The following is a 17,935-nucleotide window of genomic DNA, read 5'->3' as shown; positions in this document are numbered from 1 at the left end:
GGCTGGCAGTCTTCCAAGTTTCCCTGCCCCTGAGATTTGGCCTTGATGATAGAATCCCAGCTTTGATCAGACCCAGGGCAACACTGTAGAAAAGGCACCCAGCTCTTGCATACCCATGCCTCTGAGGAGACTCCCCAACTTCAGATAGACTTCCAGGACCCTCCTTCCTGCTGTGTGGGTGGGGTGGGGTGGGGTGGAACTCTGTCCTGCTAAGGTGTGGGAGCAGGTGACACGGTGGGGCTTCAGAGCCAGGATACAGTCAGGTCCACTAGTTTTGTTACCTTGGGTGAGACACCCAACTTCCCTGAGCCCAGGCTTTCTTTCTTTCTTTCTTTCTTTTTTTTTTTTTTTTGACTGGCAGAGTTAGACAGTGAGAGAGAGAGAAAGGTCTTCCTTCCGTTTGTCCACCCCCTCAAATGGCTGCTAAGGCCGGCGCTCTGTGCCTATCTGAAGCTAGGAGCCAGGTGCTTCTCCCTGGTCTCCCATGTGGGTGCAGGGCCTAAGCACTTGGGCCATCCTCCACTGCCTTCCCGGGCCACAGCAGAGAGCTGGCCTGGAAGAGGGGCAACCAGGACAGAACCGGTGCCCCAACTGGAACTAGAACACAGTGTGCCGGTGCCGCAGGCGGAGGATTAGCCTAGTGAGCCGCGGTGCAGGCCAAGCCCAGGCTTTCTAACAGAGCCTCAAAACCACCATGCCGGACAGCTGCCTGCTGGGAGGTTGGCCGTGCTTCTAAGCTGTGACTCAGGGGCAGCTGCCAGTACCACTGCCCCTCCCCCTCCCTCTGGCTTAATCCCCTCCAGGTGGGCAGCTGCTGGGCCTGCTGGGATTACAATAATTCACACGTGGAGGTGAGTGACCTCAAGACTGCCAGGGCAACTTTGCATTTTTTTCAGAGCCAAATTCCTCAGTCTGAATGGATACCTAATCGCCAGCTCTTTGAAGAGCTTTCCATTGAGCTCTGTGTTTAAAGGCAGGGTCCTTTCCGTGTGCTGGGGCTGTTTCTGACCCACCCCAGTCCCACTCCCAGCTTGCCCACATCCAGAGAGAAGGCAGGGACCCTGGGGACCCTGGGGTTGGGCTCCCAGCAGCACTCACGTGTTTGTCGGGAATGGGGTCCGTGGCCAGGGAGATCACCAGCATGCTGAGCAGGCTGATCGCCAAGAGGATCAAGTTGAAGTAGAGGTAGTGCACGCCACAGAGGAAGGCAGGACACCTGCTCTCCTGCATGCAGCTCCAGGGCTGGCTGAAGACGAAGTCGAGCAGCACTCGAGAGAAGCCCATCACAGTGCCCAAAATCAGCCCCCAGAAGGCACCCTGCCAAAGAAGGGGGCCCTCAGAGTCACCTGTGAGGGAGACGACTGAGACCGACTGGCTTCGTCCTCACTCTCCTGACGAGGCCACTGAACTTTTTTTTTTTTTTTTGACAGGCAGAGTGGACAGTGAGAGAGAGAGACAGAGACAAAGGTCTTCCATTTGCCGTTGGTTCACTCTCCAATGGCTGCCACGGCTGGCGCGCTGCGGCTGGCACACCGCGCTGATCCGAAGGCAGGAGCCAGGTGCTTCTCCTGGTCTCCCATGGGGTGCAGGGCCCAAGGACTTGGGCCATCCTCCACTGCACTCCCTGGCCACAGCAGAGAGCTGGCCTGGAAGAGGGGCAACCGGGATAGAATCCGGCGCCCCGACCGGGACTAGAACCCGGTGTGCCGGCGCTGCAAGGTGGAGGATTAGCCTATTGAGCCACGGTGCAGGCCCTGAGGCCACTGAACTTAAACTTGTCCTGGGGAGCCATCTCAGGACCTCATAGAAGCAGAGTGTGCAACGGTGAGGACATGCCAGGCCCGAGACGCCTGCACTCTCTTGGGTCAATCAGAGGATTTACAATCTTGAGTGAGATAATGAATGGGCATCTCAATAAATGTGTCAAAAAAAAAAGTGTTGTCTTCTCCTGTTCTCTAAGTAGCCCCTCCATCTCCCTGGCTGCTCAGGTCAAAGTCTCAGGCACCATCCCTGCCGCCTTCCTTTCCATCTTGTCCCGCCTCTCACCAGATCCTGTTGGCTGTGCCTCCCAAAGGTATCTGGGATCCCAGCTCTCGCCACCATCTCTATGGCAACCCAGACCTAACCCCGGCCTGTGCTCTTCTCAGGGGCAGGTGGGCCCTGCCTGGTTCCCTGCTTGCTCACAGGAGCTGGAATGCTCTCTCCAGGCTCCCCTTGGTGATGCCATGCCTTTGCCTAAAGCCCAATGACTTCCCACCACCTCCAATACGATCAGACCTCAACACCCCCACGCCCAGGCCAGCCCAGCGGCTCTATCTCCTTGGTCTTTTCCCTCTGGTCATCACGGCCATCTTCCCACACCTCCAGCCTGCCCTTCTGTTTCTGGCTGGGGGCTTCCCCCTTGCCCATCTGTCTTCTTGGGTCTTCTCCAGATCTTGGTATTTCTGTCTTGCCCTTCAGGTTTCAGATTCAAGGTCACTTCTTTGGAGAGGTCTTTTTCCACCTCCTTAGTTAATGGAATGCAATCCAGGTCTCCCGCGTGGCTGGCAGGGGCCCAGGTGTTTGAGCTGTCACCTGCTGCCTCTCAGGGAGCACATTAGCAGGAGGCTGGCATCCCGAGCAGAGCCAGGACTTGGGACAAGGCACTCTGAAACGGGAGGTAGTGTCGCACGTGGCGTTTTAACCACTCTACCAAAGCCCTTTCCCTGTCTTCTCTCCCAAACAGCAACACACGACTGTCAGAAACCTCAACCTCCTCAGCGGGTGTTGTCTGTCCCCTCCACCTCAGCTACCTGCACCTCTACTCTGTAAGAGCAAGGATCGGTCTTGGGCCTGACTCAGGGGCACGGATGGCAGAGGAGACAGAGGACACAGTGCGAGGTCAAGCGTTCATGGAAAATGGAATGAAAGGATATGCTTATGTTGGTGACCCAAATATTGAAATTCAGGCATAGTTTTTTCCTCCATAATATTCATTTTTCATGAACCTTTTGAAAGCCCCTTGTATGGACTCACTTACTGAAGGCAAAGGGCAGAAGCCAGATGAGGAGCCCCTGGCCATAGCAGGGGAGAGGCCTGGAGAGTTCTCCAGCCTTAGGTGTGGTAGCAGGAAGCCCACCACCAGACTCCGCCCCCGGCATTTTGCCTGGTGCTGGGCTCCCAGACCCTGAGGCCAGCATCGTGCCTGGGAGGCAAAATCCCCTGACTCCTGCTCCCCTTGCCCATGTGCCTTCCAGCAGAGCAGAGAGAAGCAGCTCTGGCGTCCTTGGAGTGCAGGCCTGGGCTACAGGGAATCCTGTTGAGAAGGCGGAGCAGGAAGCAGGGTTCCTGCTCTAGCCAGTTGTCTAGAGAAGGCAGGCGGGGGGGGGGTACATTTTTCTGCCAAGGGCCATTTGGGTAATTGTTTTTTTTTTTTTTTTGACAGGCAGAGTGGACAGTGAGAGAGAGAGACAGAGAGAAAGGTCTTCCTTTGCTGTTGGTTCACCCTCCAATGGTCACCTCGGCCGGCGCGCTGTGGCCAGCGCACTGCGCTGATCTGAAGCCAGGAGCCAGGCACTTCTCCTGGTCTCCCATGCGGGTGCAGGGCCCAAGCACTTGGGCCATCCTCCACTGCATTCCCGGGCCATAGCAGAGAGCTGGCCTGGAAGAGGGGCAACCGGGACAGAATCCGGCACCCTGACCGGGACTAGAACCCGGTGTGTCAGTGCCGCAGACAGAGGATTAGCCTGTTGAGCCATGGCACCGGCCCCATTTGGGTAACTGTAACATCATTTGCAGGCCATACAAAATCACAAAATGCTGTAGATTTATTGAATCTTGAGTCTCGCCTGTGGTTGCCCTGGAAAGGCTTTACATGGCCTGCAGGCTGAAGGTTCTCCACCCCTGCTCTGCTCTGGAGAACGGAGCCCCTGAGATGAGTCTGGAAGAAAGCACTGGCCAGGTGCGGGGGAGTAAACAGATATTTCTGGCAAAGCAAACGGTCCATGCAAATGATGGGGTGGGGAGTGGCTGGAGAAGGAACTCGGAACTACAGGTTGTTTGGAGCAGCTGGGACCTGGCACGGAGAGGCCATGGCCCACAGGTAGGCAGCACTAGATCACAGCGTCCTTCAGCACTGCACAGGGACCTGGGGAAGGCTCTGCTGCTCTGCGCTGTTTCGCAGAAGAAGGGTTAAGACTGAAACATTTGTTTTTGGGCAAATTATGCTTTCAAAGTCTTAAGGATGCAGTGATGGAACTGGGATTTTATTTGAACTTTAGTGTGGCTGAAAGGGATGCTCAAACTAATCATCACTTCAAGGAAGGGAAGGTGGGAGGAGCTTGTTTCTGTACAGGACGAAATCTCTGAGCATGATGCATCCATGAGCAACAGAAGAAAATTTTCCTAGGCCAGTGCCGTGGCTCAATAGGCTAATCCTCTGCCTGTGGCACCGGCACACCGGGTTCTAGTCCCGGTCGGGGCACCGGATTCTGTCCCGGTTGCCCCTCTTCCAGGCCAGCTCTCTGCTATGGCCCGGGAGTGCAGTGGAGGATGGCCCAAGTGCTTGGGCCCTGCACCTGCATGGGAGACCAGGAGAAGCACCTGGCTCCTGCCTTTGGATCAGCGCGGCGGCCATTGGAGGGTGAACCAACGATAAAGGAAGACCTTTCTCTCTGTTTCTCTCTCTCTCACTGTCTACTCTGCCCGTCAGAAAAAAAAAAAAAAAAGAGGAAAATTTTCCTACAGCCAAATATGAGTGAGGGAGAATCAGTGCCATTTTGCACTCTCCAAGGCATGGGTGAACGTGGATTACGTCATAAAGGTAGAACAGCGAATGAGAGCTCTCCCTTCCCTTCCATGCACAAGAGGGAGCTTGGACCAGGTTTGCCATCGAGGAGGAACAGTGGGAACTCTGGAAGCACAAGACACCCTCCTAGGGCAACTCCTGCAAAGCCTATACCAGTGTAAAAGCAAAACCCCTCCTACCACCCCATGTGATGGCCGTGCCGACACCCACCTTCTCATTGACTCTCTTGCAAAAGATGGCAAGTAGGAAGATGGCAGTAATGGGTGGCGTCAAGTAACTCCTGATTATCTGCTTGTATTCATAGAGTGTTTCGCTCTGGACTGTGTTCATAATAGGGACCCAGACAATGGTGACAGCAAACAAGATTATAACAAAAAACCTGTGAATTGAAATCAACATCAATGAGAGTTGGATAGGTTCTTTTTCCCTGCCAAAAAAAATCTACAAACCCATAAATGATTAACTCAACTGTTCCTTCACTTAGATTCAGGTGCCCATTTATGAGTGCAAGGGCAGAGCAGCCAGGGGTAACATTAAACACAGATGGATGTCACAGGGCTGCAGACAAAGTCATCGATGATGATGACTTCTTTTCTTCTACTTTTTAAAAATACTTACTGATTTATTTGTAAGACAGAGAGAAATAAAGATGGAGAGAGAGAGAGAGAGAGAGAGAGAGAGAGAGAGAGAGAGAAAGCTCCCATATGCCAGTTCACTCCCTAAATGCCTGTGACAGTTGGGGACCAAAGCTCAGAGTATGGAACTCAACCCAGGTCTCCCACATGGGTGGCAGGAACCCAGGTACTTCAGCCATCGCCTGTTGCTTGTTGCCTGTTACCTCCCAGGGTGTATATTCACAGGAAGCTGGGATCAGGAGCTGGAGCCAGGAGTTGGACTGTGGCACTCTGATGTGGCACAGGGACATTCTACCTGGCATTTAGTTGGTATGCCCACTTCTCAACTTCTGAGTATCTATTTGTTTGTTACTGCATAATGGATACATTTTCACCAAATTTGGAGGCTACAGTTAGGGCAGTTAATCTTAAGATATAGAGTACATGGCATATATTAATTTCTTGATGAATACCACATTTGCAAACATTTCAGAGAGATTACTATGGCACATGGTTTTAAAGACTTCAATAAGTTGAGGTGGATATTAAGGCACAGTGGGTTAAGCTACTGCTTATGACTCCTACATCCCATATTGGAGTGTGTGGTTTGAGTTCCGGCTACTCCATTTTTGTTCCAGCTTCCTGCTAGTGCACACCCCAGAAGGCAGATGATGGCTCAAGTACTTGGGTGCCTGCCACCCACATGGGAGACCTGGATGGGGTTCTGGGCTCCTGGTTTTGGCTTGGCCCAGCCTCAGATGTTGTGGGCATCTGAGGAGAGAACCAGCAGATGGAAGCTCCCCCACCACCTTTCTTTCTCTTTCACTCTGCCTTTTAAGTAGATGAAAAAATAAACATTAAAAATATTTAAGCTAACTAAATCCAGACATTTTTGGTGAAAATTTTAAGGAACTAGGGGGAATGCTACAAATGCTCATTACTTTTTCTAAATAATTAATGTTAACATGCATCCATACACAAAGGGGCTTCAAAAAATTTACAGAACATTGGAATCAAAGCTAATGCGAGTTTTCTATAACTTTTTGAAGCCCCCTCATGTAAAATTACACTAGGTCAACTTTCATCCCAAAGATAAATAAATCTTAGTTGCTATGTCAACAAGGGCTGAAAATTTAAATTTTGAGAGGGTGAATGTAACTTTGAAAAACCTTCGATAGTTGAAGAAGGGCCGGAAAAGTGAGTTCCGGTTCTGGTGGGGATGGAATAGCTGCCCTGGACTAACCAGCCATGGATGACGATGAGAGATTCTAGGTCAGCTATAAAAACAACAGCAAGACACTGAAGAGCAGCCCAGAGCAGGTAGAAAAGGGAGAGATTCAACCCGTGAATGAAAGGCACCATCCTAGGTGATGTCTCCACGTACCCAGTTTTTCTCTTGAGGGTCCTCCCTGGACTTCGATTTTATTTATTTATCTGAGAGGTAGAGTTATAGACAATGAAAGGGAGAGACAGAGAGAAAGGTCTTCCATCTGCTGGTTCATTCCCCAAATGGCCACAATGGCCAGCTGTGCCAATCCAAAGCCAGGAGCCAGGAGCTTCTTCCGGGTCTCCCACATGGGTACAGTGGCCCAAGGACTTGGGCCGTCTTCTACAAGCCCCATTCTTATTGAGCTGAGACGACAGAAGACAAAGGCTGAGGTGTCAGAGTGAATCAAAGTCTTGCGAGCGATTCCAAAACGAGGGAGCCACAGAGCAAGGGGTCCACATCTTTAAGCTCCCTTGGCCCTGGCTGCCCCTTGAACTCTACATGTGTGGAAGAATCTCCAGAATCCACCAATGAGCAACTGCTGGAAGGCAGAAAAGCTGAGCAAAGATTTCAGCTGCTGCTTATTGCTGGGGAGACACAAACTGGAGCTGGAATCCCATGAAGCTACAGGGTTACGGAACTAACCTCAGGCTTTCCCTGATCCTCACGACTTGGGAGTACAGACTGCATCCCAGGGTTCAGAGTCTGCCTCGAGGCACGTGTTGTGGAGCAGCAGGTTAACCTGCCACCTGTGAGAACCGGCTGCTGATCCAGCTCCCTGCTAATGCACCTGGGAAAGCAGTAGAAGATGGCCCAGGTGCTGGGACCCTTGCCACACACGGGGGAGACCTGGATGGAGTTCCTGGCTCCTAGATTTTGCCTGGCCCAGCCCTGGCCATTGTGGCTGTTTGGAGAGTGAGCCAGCAGATAGACAGTCTCTCTCTCTCTCTCTCTCCCTCCCTCTCTCTGCAACTCTGCCTTTCAAATAAATAAATACTTAAAAAAATTTGCCTTAAGACTAAGAGAAAAACTGAAACAACCCACCTAGCATGTAAAAAGCAGATCTTCAAGTTTAAGGCGATGAACTAGTAATTTACTTGAATTCTAGGACACAAATTAATACTCTTCAGATGATTAGCTACAATGGCTACTATACATAAAATTTACTAGGCATGTGAACAAATAAAAAAATGGGTCCCATAGGCAAAAGAAAAAAAAAAGCAATCAATACAAACTGATTCCAAGTTGCCTCACACACATTACAATGGGCAAAGGACTCCAATGCAGCTATTACAGCTATATTAAAGGACTAATAGGAAAAGATAGTTATCATTGAATAGATGAGAAATCATGACAGAAAAATGGAAACCATAAAATATTTAAAAGGATCCAAATTTCCAAACTTAAATCGTAGTTCATTATTGGAACTGAAAAATTCACTGGTTGGCCACACCCATGGTTAGGAAAATGGCAGAACAAACAGCCAATAAACACAAAGACAGAACTAAACTCAAGAACACAGAAAAAAATTATTGATAAACAGAGCCTTAGTGATCTGTGGAATGATATCAAATGGTTCATATACATATCAATAGAATCACAAAGAAAGAGATTGGAATAGAAAAATATGCAAAAAATTGCAAAAATTTTATGACAACTATTAATTTATAGATTTGAGAGGCTCAGCAAAACCCAAGCAGGAGATACACACACATACAATACACACATCACTGTGACACTGTTGAAAAAAGAAAAGAAAATCTTGAAAGCCAAAGGAACAAAATATATTATGTAAGAGGGCAGCAATGTGAATCATGGCTAATTTCTTAAACAAACAAGAGGGTAGAAGAGAATAAAATAGCATCTTAAAACTAGTGGGGTAGTGGGTAAAGCCACGCCTGCAGTGCCGACATCTCATCCAGGCGCCGGTTCGAGTCCCGGCTGCTCCACTTCCAATCCAGCTCTCTGCTATGGCCTGGGAAAGCAGTAGAAGATAGCCCAAGTTCTTGGGCCCCTGCACCCACCTGGGAGACCCGGAAGAAACTCCTGGCTCTTGGCTTCAGATTGGCCCAGCTCTGGCCATTGCGGCTCTCTGGGGAGTGAACCCTCAGATGGAAGACCCCTCCACGCACCTCTCCGTAACTCTGCCTTTAAAATAAAATAAATAAATCTTTTTTTTTTTTTTTTTGACAGGAAGAGTGGATAGTGAGAGAGAGAGACAGAGAGAAAGGTCTTCCTTTTTGCCGCTGGTTCACCCTTCAATGGCCGCTGCGGACGGCTCATTGTGCTGATCCGAAGCCAGGAGCCAGGTGCTTCTCCATGTGGGTGCAGGGCCCAAGGACTTGGGCCATCCTCCACTGCACTCCCGGGCCATAGCAGAGAGCTGGCTTGGAAGAGGGGCAACCGGGATAGAATCTGTCGCCTCAACCGGGACTAGAATCCGGTGTGCCGGCGCCGCAAGGTGGAGGATTAGCCTGTTAAGCCACAGCGCCAGCCAAATAAATAAATCTTTTAAAAAAAAGCTAGTGAAAGAGGGAGCTGGCCACTGTGGAATAGTAGGTAAGCCTCTCTCTGTGGCACTGGCAAACTGTATGGGTGCTGGTTCAAGTCCCAGCTGCTCCTCTTCTGATCCAGAAAGCAGTAGAAGATGACCCAAGTCCTTGGGCCCCTGCAACCAAGTGGGAGACCCAGAAGAAGCTCCTGGCTTCTGGCTTCAGATCAGCCCAGTGGAAGGAAGACCTTTTTCTCTGTTTCTCCCTCTTTCTGTCTGTAACTCTGCTTCTCAAATAAATAAATTAGAAAAAATTAAAAACAAAACTAGTAATAGAAAAACAGTCAATCCAGAACTCTGTGGCCAGTGATAATATCCCCCCAAAAATACAGTTGAAATAAAAACATTTTCTGATAAATGAAACTATCATCAGCAGACCTAATAAGGAATGCTGAAGAAAGTTCTTCAGAGTTTAAAGGAATCCACATGGAAATTTCAACCTAAAAGAATGATGAGCATCAGAGAGGCAATTAAAATATATGAGTAAACAGAAAATATTGTACAGTTTTTAATCTTAATTTCGCGTTGTTTTAGCTTTTAATTTTTAAAAAATATTTTTTATTTGAAAGTCAGAGTTACAGGGGAAGGGAGAGAAAAAATGGAGAGAGAGAGAGAGAGAGATCTTCCAGGCACTGGTTCACTCCCCAGATGGCTACAATAGGCAGGGCTGAGCCAGGCTGAAGCCAGGAGCCAGGAGCCAGGAGCTTCATCCAGGTCTCCCATGTGGGCACAGGGGCCCAAGCACTTGGGCCCTCGCCCACTGCTTTTCTCAGGCACATTAGCAGGGAGGTGGATCAGAAGTGAAACAGCCAAGACATGAACCAGTACCTAGAAGGGATGCTGGCATCATAGTTTTCAATTTTTTAAAAAAGATTTTATGTATTTATTTGAGAGGTAGAGTTATAGACAGAGAGAAAGAGAAGAGTCTTCTATCCATTGGTTCACTCCCCAAATGGCCACAACAGCTGGATCTGGGCCAATCTTAAGCCAGTAGCCAGGAGTTCTCCTGGGTCTCCTATGTGGGTGCAGGGGTCCAAGTGTTTGGGCCAACTTCTACTGCTTTCCCAGGCCATAGCAGAGAGCTGGATAGGAAGAGGAACACCTGGGACTAGAACCGGCATCCATACAGGATGCTCATGCCACAGGTGGAGGTCTAGCCTACTGCACCACAGCACCAGCCCCAGTTTTTCATTTTTTAAAAAATATTATTTTATTTGAGAGCGAGATACACACACACACACACACACAGAGAGAGAGAGAGAGAGAGAGAGAAGAGAGAGAGAGAGCTCCCATCTGCTGATTTATACCCCAAATGCCTGCAACAGCTGAGGCTGGGCCAGGCCCAAGCTGGGAGCCAGGAATTCAGTTTGGGTCTCCCATGGGAGTGGCAGGGACCCAACTACTTGAGCTAGCACTTACTGCCTGCCAGAGTGTGCATTAGCTGAAAACTGAAATTAGGAGTGGAGCCAGGGTCTGAACCCAGGGATTCTGATATGTGATATGAGAGTCCCAAACAGCACTGTAACTACTAGGCCAAACACCTATCCTGTATCTTAATTTCATTAAAAGTTAATAGGGGGCGAGATTTGGCTAGCAAATAAGACACCAATTAAGCTGCTCACGTCTTGTATTAAAATGCTTGGGTCTGACACAGGCTTGGGCTCCTGGCTTTAGCTTCTCACAATTGCAGACTCTGGGAGGCAGCGGTGACAGCTCAGCTGTGGACTCCTGCCACACATACGGGAGATGTCAATTGTGTTCCCAGCTCCTGGTGTTGGCCCTGACCCAGCCAGGGCCACTGTAGGCATTTGTTGAGTGAACCAGTGGTGGGGAGCTCTTGCTGTCTCTCTCAAAAAAATTTTTTTTAAATAAAAGAAAGGCAATAAAGCAAAAAAAAAAAAAAAAGACTATGTGTAGGAGACTCCAATGTATGCAGATGTAAAATATGACAAAAATAATCCGGGGCTGGCGCCATGGCACAGGAGGTTCATCCTCTGCCTGAGGCACCAGTATCCCATATGGGCACTGGTTCGAGTCCTGTCTGCTCCTCTTCCCATCCAGCTCTCTGCTGTGGCTTGGGAAAGCAGTGGAAGATGGCCCAAGTGCTTGGGCCCCTGCACCCGCATGGGAGACCTGGAAGAAGCTCCTGGCTCCTGGCTTCAGATCAGTGCAGCTTCAGTCGTTGCGGCCATTTGGGGAGTGAACTAGTGGAAAGAAGACCTTTCTCTCTGTCTCTCCCTCTCACTGTCTGTAACTTTACTCTCAAATAAATAAATAAAATCTTAAGAAAATATAATCTAAAAGATGGAAGGGGAAAATGTGGCAAAGGACTTACTTATTACATGAAGTGGCTCAATATTAATTGGAAGTAGGCTGTGATAGTTTAAGAACGTATATAAGAATTTCCAGAACAAAAAGGAATTAAAATAGAATGTTAAGTTTTATTTCTAGCCACACTGATGATGCTGTTAAATGTAAATGGCCTGGGGCTGGCGCTGTGGCGAAGTGGGATAAGCTGCTGCTTGCAACACTGGTATCCTTATGGGCGCCGGTTTGAGTTCTGGCTGCTGTACTTCTGCTCCAGCTCCCTACTAATGGCCTGGGAAAGCAACAGAGGATGGCCCCAGTGCTTGGCCCCCGGATCTATCTGGGAGACCCGGAAAAGCTCCTGGCTCCTGGCTTCAGCTTGGCCCCGCCCTAGCCCCAGTCATGGGGAGTGAACCAGTGGATGGAAGATTTCTGCCTCTTCTCTTCTCTCTCTCTCTCTCTTTCTCCCCCACCTTTAAAATAAATAAATCTTTAGAAAATGTAATTGGACCAAGCATTCAAATTAAAAGGCAGCAATTGTCAGACTAGATTAAAAAAAATTAAGATCCAACTATATTTGCTGTACAAGGGACTCACTTCAAATACATGCAGAGATTAAAGATGTGACAAATACTAAGCATGAGAAAGCTGGTGTGGGCTAAAGTAACAACAATGCACACTTCAAGGGAAGGGGCACACTCAGCGATCTACACGAGGGGACACTGCACAATGACTGATGGGTTAATTCCTCAAGAAGAAGCACAAATGTGAAGTGCCTTATACCGGAACTTCAACACTCATGAAGCAACAGAAAGTATTACGGGGAAGGAGGGAAGGACAACTACAAAATCATAACTGAAGATTTAATTTAAAAAATGTACTGTTGGGTGGTGTGGAGAGAGAAAGACAAACAGAGAGCTTTCCTCCACTGGTCACACTCTCCAAATGCCCATACAGCCAGGGCTGGGCCAAGGATGAAGATTGGAGCCAGGAGCTCAGTCCAGGTCTCTCTCCCATGAGGGTGCAGGAGCCCAGCTTCTTGAGCCCTTACTGCTGCCTCCCAGGGAAGGCACCAGCGGGAAGCTGCAGTCCTTAGTTGAAACCAGCTATCAGACTCCGGTACTCCAATATGGGATGTGCTAGGCCAAACACCCACCTGTAACGGAAGGTTTTAATATCCTTCTTTCATATAGAAGACACTGAATACTTGAGTGTGTGTACATGCACAGAAATACACAAATACACTCTGGAAGAGGGAGACAAAAATTCAGTACGAATACAAAAGTACCATCAATTTCAAGACTGAAATCTGACAGTGGATATGCTTAGATCACAGAGAAAGGAAGTCAGAAACCAATAATAAGATAGTAAGGAAAATCCCGAGTACTGGAAATCAAACAGCACACTTCCAAGTAACCCATGGATCAAAGAAAGCACAAGGAAATTAGAAAATGTTTTGAACTGCATATAAATGAAAACACAATATATCAAGGTTTCCGAGAGGCAGCTAAAGCAGGGCTTAAAGGGAGATTACAGTTGTAGTAAAGAAGGAGGAAAACAACTCCAACAAGAATAGGATACATAGCAATGAATTTAGGTGCACGATATACACACTGAAAACTAGAAAGCAGAGAAATTATGGAAGATCCAAGTGAATGGAGATGTCCCAAAGTTACAGATTACATATGGGCTGGTGAAGGTGGCAGGGCAAGAGAACCTAACCTAATGCTGCTGTCGTGTGGGCCTTAATCCCATTCATGGGAGGAGAAGCTGAACGGCCCCACCACCTGTTAGAGGCCTACTACTTAAGCCGCCACACTGGCCATTAAGTTTCAACCTCTGAATTTTGCAGAAGTCACATCAAAACCGTAAAGCTGCCCACGTAACACTTTTACTGTAAAGGGACAGCAATCAAGACACTTTAGGGCTAGCGTTAGGACAGATTACTGCAGTAAAATGGAGTCCAAAAATAGGTCCACACACACAGTATATGGTCGGCTGATGTAGCTCAAAGATGGTAAAATATTGGTGAAGATGGTAAGCAGTCAGAATCGTCACACATTACCTGCTATGTCACAGCATTGACCCTATCTCTCTGTTTTTAAAGATTTATTTATGTATTTGAAAGTCAGACTTAGAGAAAGAGGGAGACATACACACACACAGATCTTCCATTTGTTGGCACACTCCCCAAATGGCTGCAACAGCTGGTGCCGGGCCAGGCCGAAGCCAGGAGCCAGGCACTTCTTCCAGGTCTCTGACATGGGTGCAGGGGCCCAAGCCCTTGGGCCATCCTCTGCTGCTTTTCCGGGTACATTAGCAGGGAGCTGCATTGGAAGTGGAGCAGCCAAGACTCAAATCAGTTTCCATATGGGATGCTGATGTCACAGGTGACTACTTAACCCACTCTGCCACAATGCCGGCCCATGTAGTGTTTTCTTAACATGCTTACTTATTTTCATCTATGGGGAGGGAGAGAGAGAGAGAGAAAGAGAGAGGGAAGAGAAGAGATAGAAACCTTCTACTGGTTCATTCCCTGAGTGCCTACAATAGCCAGAGTTGGCCCAGATCAAAGCCAGGAGACAGAAACTCCCTACGGGTCTTCCACATGGGTGGCAGTGGCCCAAGCACTTGAGCCATCATTCGCTGCCTCCCAGGATGCACTATCAGGAAGCTGGATTGGAAATAGAGCAGTTGGGACTCGAATTGGCACTCTGATAGAGGACACGGGCATTCCAAGCAGCGACGACTGAACATGCTGTACCACGATGCCCAGCTCTATCATTCTTTTAACATATTTTGGGATTCATGTCTACTACTTTAACATTTTTACATTGATATTTAAAAATGAGATTAGTCTTTAATTTTATTATTTTTCTATGCTATAGTTGTTAGGTTTTGGCATTAATACCTTTTTTTTTTTTTTGACAGGTAGAGTTATAGATAGTGAGTGAGAGAGAGAGAGAAAGGTCTTCCTTCTGTTGGTTCACTCCCCAAATGGCCACTATGGCTGGTGCTGTGCTGATCCGAAGCCAGGAGCTAGGTGCTTCTTCCTAGTCTCCCATGCAGGTGCAGGGGCCCAAGCACTTGGGCCATCCTCCACCGCGCACCCCTTCCCCCCCTGGGCCACAGCAAAGAGCTGGACTGGAAGAGGAGCAACCTGGACTAGAACCCGGCATCCATATGGGATGCCGGCACTGCAGGCGGAGGATTAACCAAGTGAGCCATGGCGCCGGCCCCTAGCATTAATATCTTGGGTTTCATAAAATGAATTGGTCTTCCTTTTAGTTCTATATTGTCTAAAAATTTAAAGCTGAAATCTGTTTTTTAAAATTTTTGGCCAGCGCCACGGCTCAATAGGCTAATCCTCCACCTGTGGCGCTGGCACTCCGGGTTCTAGTCCCAGTCGGGGCGCCCCTCTTCTAGTCCCGGTTGCCCTTCTTCCAGGCCAGCTCTCTGCTGTGGCCCGGGAGTGCAGTGGAAGATGGTCCAAGTCCTTGGGCCCTGCACCCGCATGGGAGACCAGGAGAAGCATCTGGCTCCTGGCTTTGGATTAGCGCGGTGCACCAGTTGCAGTGCGCCGGCCACAGTGGCCATTGGGCGGGGGGGAATGGGGCGGTGAACCAATGGAAAAGGAAGACCTTTCTCTCTGTCTCTCTCTCTGTCCACTCTGCCTGTCAAAAAAAAAAAAAAAAGTTAAAAAAAAATTCTCAGACAAATGCCTTTTCAACCACAGCGGGCTAATGAAAATATAAAAGCAAACTCAAACACCTACAGGGGTTAGATAAAGTAGATAAACAATATGCACCTAAATCTTGATAAAGAAGTGTTTGAGGGCCCAGCGCTGTGGTGCAGTGGGTTAAAGCTGAGGCCTGCAGTGCCGGCATCCCATATGAGTGCTGGCTTGAGTCCTGGATGCTCCACTTCCAATCCAGCTCTCTGCTATGGCCTGGGAAAGTAGTAGAAGATGGCCCAAGTGCTTGGGACCCTGCACTTGTGTGGGAGACTTGGAAGAAGCTCCTGGCTCCTGGCTTCAGATCAGCTTAGCTCTGGCTGTTGCAGTCATTTGGGGGAGTGAACCAGTGGATGGAAGACCTCTCTCTCTCTGGCTCTACCTCTCTCTGTAATTCTGTCTTTCAAATAAATAAAATAAATCTTAAAAAAAAAATAACTGGAGGAGTTATTCCTTTAAAAAAAAAAGTGTTTGAGACATACATGGCCAAGTTAAAGGTGTATAGGCTCGGGCCGGCACTGTGGCACAGGAAGTCAAGCCGTCTGCTATGTGGGAATCTGATATGAGCACCACTTCCAGTTCCAACTGCTTTGCTTCTGATCCAGCTCCTTGCTAATACACCTGGGAAAGCAGTAGAAGATGGCCCAAGCCCTTGGGCCCCTGAACCCACATGGGAGACCCGGAGGAAGCTCCTGGCTCCTGTCCAACCCCCAGCCATTGCAGCCCTTTGGGGAGTGAACCAGTGGATGGAAGATCTCTCTTTCTCTCTCTTCTCTTTGACTTTTAAATAAATAAATACATAAATAAATCCTTTTTTTTTTTTAAAAATAGAGGTGTGTGGCCCAGGTGTGGCAGTGTCAAACTCTATGGAGTAAGTCTTTTAAAGACAGCGATCTAGCAGGTGCCACATGGCATCAAGGTTAACAGCAAGTGAACAAGCAAGAAACAAACAAGTTCCCCTACTTACTTTGTGATCTTGGATAGATCAATTCTCCCCTTCAGCCACTGTTTCCCCATTTGTACAAGAGAACGAGAACAGTCAAACTTACCTTTAATGGCTATGGATAGGACTAAAGGAGACCATGGATGTGCATGCCCCCTAAGTGACTAGTTAGTGGGAAGTGAAATTAGGCTCACGTTTATCACTGCAATCATTACTTTCCCTTTTTTTCCTCAAGTGAACAAAACAATTTTCTTTTGTGATAATCAAAGCAATACATCTTCATTGTACAACTGTAGCAAAAACAAAAGCAAAAACAACCAGAAACCCAAGCAGGATGGAGTAGACACGGGATAGGTGTATATCCAGTATCACGGCCCCAGTCTTTCCCATGATGCATTGTGGGCATTGTTGCCCTGACTCTGGGGACTGCTGGGACGAGAGGAGCACCTCACCTTCCTGTTATCATGAGTTCCTTCTCGGTGGCCACAGGCCGCATGTGGGCATAGATGTTCAGTGTGAACACGGCACTGGCACTGTTGAAGATGGAAGTCAGGGAGGACGTGAAGGAGGCGCACACGGAGGACAGCAACAAGCCCCGTAAACCTGGAGGAGAGAGGATACTTCCTGGCCCTCCAGCTCTCTGACTGTGCCAGGAAGTGACTGAGGCCGCCTGAGGAATTCTTCCAAATACTACTTTTTTTTTTTCCTAGAACACATTAAATTTTATTTGGAATGGAATCTCATCTTAGAGAGATGATTCCATGATGCTTTTTCTTGCTTTGTGACAAGAACTTAATAGCTTCCTGCAGTGTCTCTGTATGCTAATGGGAGTTAATATTCCTTGAGTGGTTACTCTGTGCCAGGACAAGCATCAGCCCACGCCATCCTCAGCCCTGTGGGATGGATGCCTGTGCTGCCCTCCATTTCATAATGAGAAGCCAGATGCTGCAACTGCAAGGGATGCAGTTCCTTGGGCCTCAGTGTATTCACCTGTAAAGTGGGCACAGCAACAGCCACCTAGAGCTGCTATTAAGATTAAATGAAGTAGATGGGTTAGAACAATGTCCAACATAGAGCAAATGTTAAAATACAAATGGCAATTAGAAATCAAATAACCCTGTATTGTCTCCTGGAGGGTCACTATGTCGAAGGTACCTGACCTGCTCCACTGAGAGATTTCTGTGTGTTTCTGAGTGAATGCGAGGATAATCAGTTCCTCAATTGGAAGCCCAGGGCAGTAGTGCCCCAACTGGACTCACTGGGCTGCGTGAGGCAGGTGCATACTGGAGTCTTTGGGTTTGCCTGCCTGCCTGCTGCTCCCACGCTCACTTGCAGCCCTGGCTGCTCTAAGACAAGGCACTTCCTGGGGTTCGGCTGGGGAGCCCAGACAGCTTACTCCCTGCACTGTGAGACAGTTGGGCTCTCCCTCAATCTGATTCCACCTATACTGCATTTTATTGGGACTGTCTCAACTTTTCTAACTTGTTCTCCAGAGCCAGACTGGAATTGGTTTTGTAATCTGCAATATCTGGCCATTTTGTTGGGATCTGGGGACGAGGAGGTGGGATAAATGTGTGGGCTCACTGTCACCTTGCAGCGCACATCTGACTGCTGGGTACCTTCCTGCCCGTCCCACTGGATGGTGAACTCTCGGAAGGCAGGACCAGATGCTGCTCATCTTTCTATTCTCTTGGCCTAGAACAAAGCCTAGCACAGCGTGTGGAGCTCATTTTC

The 17,935-nt window shown here is 48.5% G+C and overlaps 1 protein-coding gene across 1 annotated transcript in view; it reads right to left on the bottom strand.

Moving 5' to 3' along the window:
- LOC133752048 (sodium/glucose cotransporter 1-like) overlaps positions 1 to 17,935 on the bottom strand; it is a 57,262-nt gene that overhangs the window by 3,423 nt on the left and 35,904 nt on the right. The window contains exons 9-11 of the mRNA XM_062182326.1: positions 16,654 to 16,804; positions 4,997 to 5,165; positions 1,099 to 1,317 (exon numbers count right to left, since the gene is read on the bottom strand). Of these exons, the coding sequence (XP_062038310.1) occupies positions 1,099 to 1,317; positions 4,997 to 5,165; positions 16,654 to 16,804 (539 nt within the window). The remainder of the gene's footprint in view (positions 1 to 1,098; positions 1,318 to 4,996; positions 5,166 to 16,653; positions 16,805 to 17,935) is intronic.

The sequence above is a fragment of the Lepus europaeus genome, chromosome 23 (assembly GCF_033115175.1).
Source record: "Lepus europaeus isolate LE1 chromosome 23, mLepTim1.pri, whole genome shotgun sequence".
In the NCBI taxonomy this organism is placed as follows: Eukaryota; Metazoa; Chordata; class Mammalia; order Lagomorpha; family Leporidae; genus Lepus; species Lepus europaeus.
Note: the sequence above shows the minus strand (reverse complement) of the source record. Positions and strands in the feature narration are given on the sequence as shown.